This window comes from Notothenia rossii (assembly GCF_949606895.1).
Source record: "Notothenia rossii genome assembly, chromosome: 6".
Lineage (NCBI taxonomy): Eukaryota > Metazoa > Chordata > Actinopteri > Perciformes > Nototheniidae > Notothenia > Notothenia rossii.
The window spans coordinates 73,901,366-73,914,499 of record NC_136909.1 but is presented as its reverse complement, the minus strand read 5'-3'; the positions used below and the strand labels follow the sequence as shown (position 1 = coordinate 73,914,499).

The 13,134-nt window shown below is 41.8% G+C and overlaps 1 protein-coding gene across 6 annotated transcripts in view; it reads right to left on the bottom strand.

Annotated features, from left to right (window-relative positions):
- Positions 1-13,134, bottom strand: part of LOC307043491 (E3 ubiquitin-protein ligase MARCHF8-like) — an 82,974-nt gene that overhangs the window by 32,677 nt on the left and 37,163 nt on the right. Inside the window, exon 1 of one of the 6 annotated variants that reach the window (XM_079687975.1) lies at positions 783-1,443. The exons of 4 other annotated variants lie outside the window; for them this stretch is intronic. In XM_079687975.1, the coding sequence (XP_079544101.1) occupies positions 783-812 (30 nt within the window). In that variant the 5' untranslated portion in view covers positions 813-1,443. Of the gene's footprint in view, positions 1-782; positions 1,444-13,134 lie in introns of those variants that run through there. One more of the 6 variants, XM_079687976.1, reaches the window with a different exon arrangement.

The window sequence follows — 13,134 nt, the reverse complement described above, 5'->3', positions numbered from 1 at the left end:
AATCGCAAAACCCTGTGACAGCACACAGCCAGCCTGAAGACATTATTGCTAAAAACAGTGATTATTCTAAAAAAGGAAAGTGAAGTTGATATAACAATGCTCATGGGGCGTTCGGGTTCATGAGTCACATACTGTATTTCGGTACACCCCCACTCATCCAGGACAAAGGGCGGAAGCACAGGAGAAAGTGGGTCAACCTTTCACACTGAAGGGGTGACAGATGCTCCTCTGAACCGCACAAACAAACATGAACAGTACCGTCATGCATGCACGCCCAGGCACGGACTGCTCAAAACCACAGTCCCTGATGAATAGAGCTGAATACATGAAAACACTTGCATTCAAACACATTCATGCAGACATTACTGTGACCGGATGGACAGATGGACCAATGCTGACTGTCTCTGCTCTCCATGTATCCCCTACTCTGTCACACGCATACTAACACAAATAGAAAAAACAACACAGTCCTGGAAACTCTATTATTTCTCTGTTACTGCAGCACAAGCACTCTGCCATCACCAGGGAGACAGAAGGCCTCACCATAACAACCACTGAAAGGAAGCTCGATGAGCCCCTTTCCATTCAATACCACCGTCTGTTCTTCAAACACACCGTACATATGATCGCCTATGCACCTAGATATGTTATGTAAAGCTGCATTTTTATAGACAGAATGTAGAGCTCTACAGCCCCAGCTGTTTTAATATTCACAGCATTGACAACAGAAACAACACAAGAGACAAACATCTACAACACCATCAAGAACAAGATGTTTGTACCTGAATCTTCATTTTCCAACAGGAATTCATGTCTGGATCCTGAAGGCACCTTACTTCTCCTTCTCACAGACACACACACATACACCCACACACACCCTCACGCAGACAATGGTTCCTCAGGGAGGCTGCATGCCCCCTCTGTAAATCCTCGAGGTGAGCCGAGACGAGGAAGGAGACAGAGAGAGAGCCGAGCCTCTGCAAATACAGAAGTGGAGCTGCAGCAACAATGTCAGCCGTCGCCGTGGCGACTGCAGCTACGGCAGCGAAGACAAAGACAGGCAGAGGAAGAGATTGGGAGAGAGATGGCAGAGGGAGGGAGAACAAGCGGCTGCCCTACATTTTCCTCTCACACACACACAGAGCTGCTGCTACTTGTCCAGGCTTGTTCTCCCTCTCACACACACACATACACACAGAAATACACACACAGAGTCAATCTGGTACTGTAATCCCATTGGCCGAGCAACCACTTCCTCCAGCTGATCCTAATGAGAGGTGGGGGAGGGGCAAACTGTGTTGAATTATTCATGAGAGGGAGGTGGTGTCCTTTAAATAGACTCCCTCTGCTCTGCACACCGGGCTTAACCTTAAATAACCCTTTTCTAACCCGACTTAAGCCTGTCCTGCAGCTACAACACATTACCATGGTAACACTCACACAACCAGCCTCCTCCCTTCGAATCTCTGAATGTTTTAAGACAAAGAGTCAGCATCCAGACCTCATATAAACCACTGTCAATGACCACCAATCAGAGAGCCCGTAACTGACTTCTCCACCAATCCCCAGCTGGCACAGAGGGATGAGAGGTGGAGCAGAGGGTATTTCATTACCCACATCCTCACAGCTGTATTCAAGGGCAAAGTAACAACAACACAATCACTGACATACTGGACCACACTACCAGCTGGCCGTCCAATAACAAACACGCCAAAGAAACATTTGAATGGCGCTATGATTCACGTAGAAGGCTTTTGAATTGGATAAAGACGCCTTCTGGTGGTCAGCGGTGCTGGCTATGAAGGGAAGATAAAAACAAATACCCATGATGAGTTAATTGCAGCCTTTGAATTGTCTAAAACATTTTGGACACACTGAAACATGTAAACATCCCCTGGCTTGTCACATACAGTATGAATATAGGCATGTGAAGAATCCCCTAAGCTCCTTATGACTAAATTCAACCTGTGTACTATTTTACCACATATTACACATGGTACCATTGGATTATGTAGAGGATGCTTACAAGTTTTTTGTTTATTTTGTATATTTGTTAATGTAACTCTCTGTCCTTCAGGAATAATGTAAGAAGTTATTTTAATGTTTGACACCTGATCCTAAGGCAGTGTAACTTGCTGTTCTCTACCTACACAATTAGGACAGATCAGGTCATTTCCATTGGATGATGAGGTGAGCAGCACTTTACTTCCATTGAGTAACAGCACCTAAACGGCTTTGGCCTCTAAATACATTCTTACAGCTGGACCATTGACCCGGCATGCAGACTTTGGTCAGCTAACATAACAAGGAACTTTTATGTTTTTTACTGCATTATGAGTAATTTACATCTTAAGGACGTTGTTTTAAAATGTATCCGTACTTTTATTTTACCTATGTTTGCAATAGAAAACAGTTATATTGCATTATTACTACTTTTCCTTCAGTAAGGATCGGAACTGGGGTCTTCTTCTATGCCAATAAAGATTCCCAATGTGATATATATGTTAATTATTTCCCCAAATTTAAAATACCATATTTAGTATGCCACATACAGGACATGACTTTATGTAACGACTTATGGATCTAACTGTTTCATGTAGATCAGCTTTATCTGACCAATAACTAATCGGTTAATAAGAATAAGTATCTAAAGCATTAAAAAATCAAGACGATCTGGGCTTCTCAACTTTAAAGAAACATTTTTGCACGAGGCAAAACCCTCCACTGAAACTCTTAATTCCTCTTAAGTAAAACGAGAGCTGGTACAAACCCTGGCAGTTTGTGGTTGTAAGTGAACCGTGTGAAATTGGACCCAGATAAGCGATGAAGCAACAGCAGGCAACAAGAAAGTGAGAAAGCTGCCGATTTCACTCAGTGAGGAGGTTTGTATAACTATAGCTCCTGATTTCTATTCAGAATGGCATAAAAGGGTATCTAATTTACAGAACGACATAACAATGTCTCAGATTCTGGCACTTTAGCAGAGCAGCAGAAAAAAGAAAGGATTGTTAAGCCAAGGTGAGAATATGCGTAAATGCAAATGATGCAAGTGTATCTTTCCTTTGGCTCAGCAGGCCAACAGCCCGTCACGTTAACAATACATAATGAGCTGCTGAGGTTTCAGCACAGGTTGACAGCCCCAATACACGGCTCTCTAGTATAAAGCTGGGTGGGTAGAGACCAGCGGGTGAACTAATTACAGCCCCTGCAAGAAGATATCTACCACAGCTGATGGTTAGAAGCATGATGGAGTTTTAGGGAAGAAAAGCCGATGCATACAAATTCAAAGCCCACAGAAGAGAGGTGATGACATATTGGAGAGATGGATGGAGGGTTGAAGACAGAAATGTGAGGCAAAGTGGGACAGAAAAGATAAGGAAAGAAAGAGAAAACTCTGATTTGCACTAAGGGAGAAACATTTCAGATATCCCACTGAGCGTGAAATTGAGCTGTAATAGCCTTTTCCGTTCATATTCAAATACACTCATGCATACAGATAAGTACAACAGTCAGCTTTTCTGCCTGCTGCACGTTTCAATCAAATCTACCTCAAATAAGGGAATGAGACAAGGGAAAAGAGATGAAGAAGAAGGAGAGAGAGAGAGGTGTGAGAAAAATCAAAGATAAACTCTTCAGGAAAAAAAATCTTCCTTGTTTTAATATTCTGTAAAATGTTGAATAACTATCCTTTGCTACTTATCTGCTGTAACCGTATGAAACGCTTTGATCTGGAGCTTTGCTTTTCATTTACATATCTCTGTGCAATGCGTCAGAGGATGGTTTTTAAGCCTTGTGTATTCATGGTACATAATCTTCAGACTAAAATACACACGCACAAACATTAGGTGGGCCGTCACTGCCACAGCACCAACACCACACAATGCCTCCAATTCACTGTCCCAAAACAACAAGGGGCAGACTGTGGCATCTTTATTGATTTGTGGGCTCTCTTCACTACCCGCTGTTCTCTTGCACAATCTCTCACCATCTCTGCAAATCTGACAGCCAATAGCACATCTATCTTGACCTGTGAACGCTGATGGAGATTTGTTGGATGGGGCTGTGAGCACCTGACTGTGAGGTGGAAACAAAGTGAACTCTTTTCAGGAGCCTCACTTTGACAGGCTATTACTGGCCAGGCTGCAAGGCGACAAAACCGTAGAGAGCAGCAGTACATGCATCAGAGTTCAACAGACACAATTCAGACATTCACACTGGTGGAGAAACATCTACTAATTCCCCAAGGAACAGTTTAAATAAATTACTCATTGTACAAAATAAAAGTGTAGGAGTTTAATAATACTGCTCACACAAGGCACAACAATTTTTTTTGACTTTGCAACTATGACTAATTCTGAAGTCCGGGGAGATAATGGTGTGATCAAAGAGTAACTTTGAAGATGTATAAACAACAACTTCAAGCACCTGTTGAAAAAAATTAACTATATTTTGTTAACCGTTTAATAAAGCCCTGAGAGGCGAGTTAGAAAAATCATTCTGGAGATCCATTTGATACGTTTTACCTTAATTGTTTTCTCTCCTGTGTTTATGACTTATGACTTAATACTTGTTAAAATCGTTTTTTGTGATGTTGTTGTAAAACATATGTTGGCCACAAGACACTGCCCCATGATCTAAATACCAAAATCATTACACTTTTTTCAAATGTACTTAAGTCATAAACAAAGGAGAGAAAACAGTCTACATCAGATTGAATGATTAACCAGAAGCTTAGATTTTCATAGTCATCAATTGCATACATTTTACTTTCACTTTAAAAAAACAACAGGTAGATAGATATCATGGATTGTCACCCCTCAAACTCACAAAGGTAAGCACAGTTTATCGGCCCGCATGTTACAAACTGGGCTGTTAAGTCTTAAAGTTGGGTGGTATTCAATCAAATTATTTCAATTCAACACAAAGGAACAATTTGTTTCCCGATAGGATGTTTTACATGGACTGGCCCCCCCTCCCCCTCCCTTAGGGGAATTCATCCACAAAAAACACACTGGACGCTGCACTTGGTCAGAAACCAGAGGAGACTGTGAGGTCCACCGTAGACGGACCACTTTCGGTCAAAATGTTCTATCAATTAAGGGCAGTTCTTTCTGGAATAGCCTCCCAACTGAGATACGGGATTGTCCCACTTTGAACAGTTTTAAAAGGTCAACTCAAAGAATGGTTGAGAAACAAACAGACGTGCAATCACCGCTAAATGCACTTTAACACAGGGGTATCTCCTCTCGCACTTTATGTAGCTCTTTTATATTCTCTTGCACTTTACATGTCATTGCTGCTACATTGTACTGCCGTGTGGTTAATGCTTGTATATGCTGCTCATGCTCTTTCTGCATGTATTTATCTTTGCTATGTATATAAATGTCATGTTCTTAAATGTTCTCTGTGAGGGACTATGGATGGAAATGAGCTCAAAGCTAAAATCTGGCATGTTCACGTTTTAAAGCATTATTTGTTTTAAATGGTCACCAATGTGCCCTCTTCAAATAAACGATGAAATAAAGGAAAAAATAGGATGATTATTAGAAGTAAATGTTCTCATTCAGACTTGGGTAGACTGTCTAGAAATACAGTAGTTAAGGTCAGAATAATTCACAGTACTCTGAATGTTCAAAGACGAGGAGTTTAAACCTCTTACCTCCTGGTTGTCTTAAAAGGAAAAAGTCTGAGCTGCCTCTTACGTCAGGCATGGTTAATTTAATTCAACTGCAGTCCAATCCGTCTACTCTGACAAAAATATGAACACAGTGTTCTTTTCAGAGAACGCAATCTGTAAACGTCAGTGGTGATGCGAGGTCTTTTCACAGCCTCCTAGTGTTTTCCTCGCTGCAGTCTTCAGTTGGAGTGAAAAGGCTCTCTATCACTAATGAGTGAATCACTGTAATAGCATGGAGCAGAACAAACTGTACTTAAAGTAATGTGTTGATAGACAAGGGCATCAGAGCAGCAGTTAGAGTGCAGTGCGATTTGATTTAACTCTAATATCTCAAAAAGACAATATGTATTTAAATGTCCAATTGAAAGGTCCAAAGTGTGAGACAAGCTTGAGCACACACACACACACACACACACACACACACACACACACACACACACACACACACACACACACACACACACACACACACACACACACACACACACACACACACACACACACACACACACACACACACACACACACACACACACACACACACACACACACACACACACACACACACACACACACACACACACACACACACACACACACACACACACACACACACACACACACACACACACACACACACACACTAACCTTTTTAATTAGATAAGTATTTCACCAGTGCATTAGGTATAAGTTTATGAAGACAACAGCAGAAACTGGCGACAGACTAAATCCTGTGTTGCACTCTCAGCACGGCAGATCGATTAATCCTAAAGGCTTCTCGAGTTGCAGCAGAGTGTTAAAAGGTATAACGCAGATCTCTCTCCCTGAATGAAAGCCCCACGGTATGCATGTGAGTTTGACGAGTCGAGTCATCAAAAGCTATTGAGATGCAGACAGCGGCACAGAGGCGAGAAGGCAGAGGTTATTGTGCTTTCAACTCTCGACCCGGCTGAACTGATGTCTCCGGAATCAGACAATGAGTCTGACCGTGGGTTAGATGAACAGAAGTGGCTGAAAGAAACCGCACAGATATTCAGGATTACGACTGAACCGACCACAAATGTACAAGTTTCACCACGTTTTTTTCACTGACAGGGGAGAGTTAATTATAGCATGTGTGCATTCTTTGAAGTAAAATCTATGTGGTCTGGCTTTAGCTCCGTCTCCTATAAACATCAGCAGCCTGATGAGGGTAATTACGATTGCTATCATGTCTTTCTCTAAAAAGAAGGTTGAAAAAAAAACAGATTTTAAGGCACTGGATTTATTTACCCAGACTTTTCAGCCTTTGCAAGAAAGATGGGCGGATACATTTTCAAAGCTTGTGTGAAAATGATTGAAAAACTCCATCCAGCCATCTCTTCAAACGTCTTAACATCTATCATCTGGGCTGAACTTTTTCTTTGAATGTGCATCACTGCAGAAATGACCTCACTATATGTGGGTATACAAAAAAACAACCTAATGCATCCCCCTTCTCTTCCACCCCCCAACGGCTCTCTTTTGGCCCCTGTTCACTAGCTATGACATCATCGTTCATCGCCTGCTGTTACACAGATGGCACCCTATTACTGACCCCTGACAGGTGGAGCAGTCTGCATTGCAAATATACGAATAACGGTATTATAAATACATTCAGTATATTAAAAAAAAGCCTCTTCAACCACTGCTTCACTTTAACCTTTCTTGCCCCTTCATAAAAGATCTGATCAGGATTTCAGGCTTGTAAGACGCTCCCCTGCAGCATTCGAGTCCTCAGCGGGGGGCTTCTGGCAAACAAACATGCCTGGGGTTAGAAAGCTACCGATCGCACATATAAACTAGCCCTGCTTTCCCCCACAGCAACAACAGGTGCAAATAACCTTGGTGAAAAATCGTAGCTATTAGACGGAGTGGAGACACAGCGGCGAAATAATGGCATGGAGGTTGAACTCCTTTACCTATGATGTAGCTGAACATACACACAGGCGTGCAACTCTTCACACAAAAGCAAACAACACAAAGAGGAAGTATTAACAATTCCTCCATGTCCTACCATCAGAGGACAGCATCCTCCTTTGCCAATGTACACTAAAAAGAAACTCTTCAGACACTTTCATTTCTTTACAACTCAGGTTCTTTGTAGCTTTTTAAGATGTCTACATTATATAAGGGTTGAAACTCTATTCACTCCTCCACACTACAGCTACCTGAGGCGAGTAACCTTAGATTTACACACCGTCTTCCTGCACCGATGATGAAGGATGAATCTGTCCCCCACCCACCTACTCCAATCATCATTTTAAGGAGTAGCATCATTTGGCTCTCTGATAAATATGGCTTATAGGAGAAGCAGTGAATTTGCATTTAAAGGCTATTTGTCTTACATGCCTCATGTCTGTAATTCACTGAAAGGCTCATTTGCATTTTGAATGCCTGAAAATGTTTAAAAGCTCAGAAGGGAAAATAAGGGTACTACAATATTTTCAATTATAGTGCTCTTGTGCTTGCAAAGGCAAAAATAATAGATGGATTTAAGTAAGTAAGACACACACATCTCTTTCGAGGCTGCACCACAAACATCACCCGTCACACTGGCCTGGAGGCAGGTTGCAAGCTAGTTCAAAACAACAACAGAGATTACATAACTCTGAGTTATGTGGTGCACTCAAAGTTCCTGGTTCGAATCCACTGGTGAGACACCCTGAGCTCAGATACACTGTTTGCTCTAATGCCCCCTGCTGACCTGGTCCTGCACATACCCTCGACTTCAAAACCAAACCATAACACTTTCATTACAGTCAAAGCGGACCAGAGGATCACTTTATATATGGTTCAAATATTTCCACTAAGAATTTTCTACATATTTATGGAAAGTTCCCTTAAAAAGGAAGTTTTTAATCTGGTAAGGAGGCCGGAGGAAATAGACACACAGGTCTGAGACCAAAATGCTCTCACAATATCAGATTATTTGTCACTATACAATGGTTGAGGATGTGAGAATTCCCAATAATGATATTATTGCGATATATTTTTAAATGTAGAAAGATAATCACTATTATTGCCATTAATCAAATGTATTTATTATTTGTTATTGTGCTTGTTGTGTCTTTTTTTTGTGTGTAGGGAGGTGGAGGGAGTCTTTAACAATGACTGTACAAACGCTTACAAAAAGTAAGATGCATGCATTTCTACACAATATTATCATGTGTTATATTAACGTGAGGTCTATATTTCATTTATTGAACATTCAAATTATTCAACTAAAATGATTCCTGAATTAAATAGTTATTTGCAGAAATACAAGTTGGAAATGTTCAGGAATTTACCAAAATAGAAGCAGCACATTTAACAGTGAAATATAATGACTAATGCAATATTATTCAGGTTTTTCTACATCAGTTCTGCATTGAAGGTTTCTGCTGACTCATGCTGACTTCTTTAAAAGATATGAGATGTGACTCATAGTAATCTCACCTCACCAACAATCTCCATTCTGTCTACACTACGTCAAATTAATTCTCCTCTAAACTAAAGGTTAATGGAGCCGTTCACATTCTTGAAAATTGTCACCCCAGCTGTGTGGCAACACGCTGATGGTTTCACATGCGATTTTGCTGATTCCTCATACACATGTGTGCTCCATCTCTTCCTGTGCATATGGCTGCAGCTCTTAAGGTGGTGTAGTAAGGATCTTTCCGTAGCCACATGACCCAGCTGTGGGGAATGAGGCGGTGAGGCTGCAGAAAGCAGCTGGGACTTGATTTCAGATCATTTCCCCGACACTATAAGATGAAAATAACGGCCTGAAACAAAACAAAGCCAGATTCAAACCCAATTTTCTTTTGTTTTAATCCTCTCAAACCCCCCTCTGTACCCCTAAAGGATTGTTTCAGCAACGTCACACTTCAAAGATTCTGTACTGCATGACCACTGCTGCTCACATGAAGGAGAGGTGAGCGTAGAGCCGAGGCTTACATGCGGCACTAAATGAGCCGACTCCCCGGGAGATATAAGTTGTGTCTGTGAAAGAAAACTGCACAGCATATCAAACCGTAACTATTAGGCTTCACATTCTCCAAAAATGATCCACTTCACCTCAGGTGAGAAGGAGAGAGATACTGAAAGAATGCAGACTGCATTTTACAGTCGCTCCTTTGAAGTGATAAGCATGCAGCATCCCTCCCAGCTGGTCCACACTGCAAACTTTACTTTGTGTTTGACGCTAAGTTGCTGGGGTGCCAGTCAATTGAATAGTCCGAGTCTAGTCAAACCCTACAAAAGGGTACATGTATTAAATAGTAAGCATACCTCACATGAACCCTTTTGAATATCACAATATGTCTCATTTCAAAGCTTAGTCGTGCTACAACTTTATCGATCTCCCACTACTGCCAACAAACATATCCGGCTATTCCCAATCCTCCTACATCTACATTTCATTTTCATCCATCTCTCAATCTACTTAGACCTCGTTCCAATCACCACCCAAATCTCACTCCACTATGTCAACATTTGTCTGGTCATCTCTCTGTCTGTGTGCTGACATCTTTAAACAAACATCATCGTAAAGAGCGGTGTTTCCACATGAAATGGGACTGAAATCAGCTCTCAGAGGGGGAGCAGATGGTGATATTTTCCTGATGACATCTTTTGGCTTTTTACAGCAATTCTGCACCGCTTGTTCCATCCCTCCCTCTTTCAAACACACTCAGGGCCTTACAAAAATGTCAACAACCTTTCCTTAAAAATGTAGAGAACCTTGTAAACAGCATGCCTTTTTTTCTGGGCCCGGAGTCAACAGTGTTGAAGTATGAAGTTGCTTCCAATAAACACACACAGTAATTACTTGTAACGGTACCTAAACTGACTGGGGGCTGCTCTGCTCTTAGCTAAAAACAAACTCATTAATCAGTAAAGATAACTAATTGGTGATTATATATTTATTCCATTTAGATAAGCATGCTTGTATTACACATTTAAGAGATGTACAGTAGTCATCTATGTAGAATTTGTGAGAGATTGCAGGGAGCAAAGACATCAACCGGCTAATAATTAAGATATCAAATGTCCTCAGGAAAAGAGCGATAACACACACTCTGCCTGGGAGAGGGACAGAGGTCTATATGTGTATCGTAACCAGTCGGAGTCCTCAGAGTGGACAACAGGAGTAACACCTCAGATCCTCTTCCACCAGCCACTAATGCACCATTGTCCTCTGTCAGTTCAGTATCATCACTTATCTTTGTCCTTCACAGCGTAGCAGTTTCAGCTTTCAATCATTTCTTTCGTCTCCTTGTATGTTTGTGTGAATTGCACACAGTTACCACAGTGAGCATGCAGGTTTGTTGCCAACCCAAGAGAAAAATCCATTCCCTTGCCCAGATCTGCACACTTCCTGGAGAGGGTTTGCTACCTTAAACACAGCAGACTCTATTCAGCATCAACCACTGAGGGTGACTGTCTACTCCAGCAGATCACACGTACAAACCATTTCTAAAAATTAAATAAAAAAGCGACACCCAGACAAGTCTTGAATGTGCATGTGCACTTAGCAGGCGGCAGTTTGCCAACACTATGAGTTGTTACGATTGACTGCATGCTTTAAAGATATTGCTCAACATACGCTGCTTTAAAAATTTCATGATGTGACAGCAGCGTCAGAACCAATAGATGAATGTGTCCTCTCACATAAACACATTGAAACACTTCTGATTCTCCAAAAAGCTGAGCATCTGCGACCCTGGCCTCCACTTGTTTGGGGGACAAGGCTGAAATGAACAATGGGCGCATCTGCAAGTGTGTGCAAAGAATACTCAAATATTTCTGTTAGTATAAGAAGCGTGTTTGCTTCTCAGTGTGTCTGCCAAAAAGAAGCAATTCATTAAATTGAGTTATTTAGCCTTAAACTAGATTCAGAGAAGCGGTACAGTATGTTGTCCTTGTGGAAAGAGAGAGACAAAAAGAGCGGGGGTTTAGGGAGCAGCTCTAAAGTCCTTGGAGGTTGTTTTTGCATGGTGATGACTCATTCTCTCTGCCTGCTTGTCCCCCATGCTCCTCTTGTTTCAGTGGCCTGAGCATTTTATTGTTCACTTATATAGCACAACCATAATCTAGGAGAAAGCCTGAGAGGAGCAACAGCCCTGCAAGAGAAGGAAAAATGGTCTTTGTGCAGGCAAGCATTCAAAAGACAGAGCACGATTACTTCCACCCATGGCGAGTGACCTAAGGTAGCGTTTAATAAAGTAACCACCAGCCTTCTAAGGCATGTTTGGAAAGTGCCATGGGTTCAAATAAACACATCAATCAAAAAATGATTAAGCACCAACAGCAAGTACCCAAAGCTTCGGCTCTTACACAGAGAACACATTTCTCTGCATGAGGTTGACCTTGCTAAAAGTCTTGTAATTATGAGACTGTTTAGATGGTGGATGCCACCGGTCTTCGGGGACACCACTCCCTGAGAAGTCATTGATGGAGCAAAGTGGGAAAGCACAGCGCTCCTGGCACATAAACAGTTTGACAGCTCTGACAGAATGCTGAGGCATGTTGGAGTGAACGGCAGACTACTTCTCCACAATCTGCCTCCGCTGCTTCAGTCTTGCCAATACTACTCTTATAGGTCCTTGCTCTGTTTCTACGGCAACAACATGCTCCTGTCTCGCTCCCACTTCCTTCGAGTTGTTTACAACTCGGCGTAATTGTGCTCTCGTTCACCTTATCTTTTTATTCTCTCACCTGGGCCCTCTATCAGTGCTTGTTCAGCGCTCCACCTGGACTCAGTCCTTGGTAGACGGAGGTACAGTAAATGTCTCTGAACGCTACAGAGGAGACCAGGTACTAGTGCCCTTCATGCAGCTGCACCATCCACAGGCTAAGGAGGGATAAGATAAGCACTGTGAACACAATTTCATGGGTTGAATAGTGGCTTATGACCCGTGACATATGGCATCATGACTCTAGCTACCCATTATCTTTATCACTTACGCTTTTGTCTTCAATTGGTCCAGTGGGTGCAATAATGGCAAAATTCACTTCCCAGGGTCAAGACGATTTGTCTCAAACTGTACCTGCAGTAGCAAGTCATTTGCATAAAAACCTCTTAACGATGTGCTCTTTTTGTGTATAATGTCTAAGAGTACAGCTCTAAAGAGTAAAGAGATATCTTTTCTTTCCAAACAAGCCTCAGAAGAGGAATGTTTGTTGAGAGTTGCTTCAGGCTTCAAGCTGCAGACAAACATCTGGTGTTCTACTCTGCCTTCAGGAGCTCTTTGTGAACGCTGTCTTTCTTCTTTCTTTTCAAGATAACAAGAACAGATTCTCTTTCTGCTGTAAAGTATAGTAGGGAACACATAGGAGGTTTGTCCATTGGTTAAATGTATGTAGTGTACAGTGGGTTCACCTTTCATTTGGAAACAAAACTGATTCATTTCTACTGACATTTAGTTTCAAATACATACAGATTGAGATCACCGCAG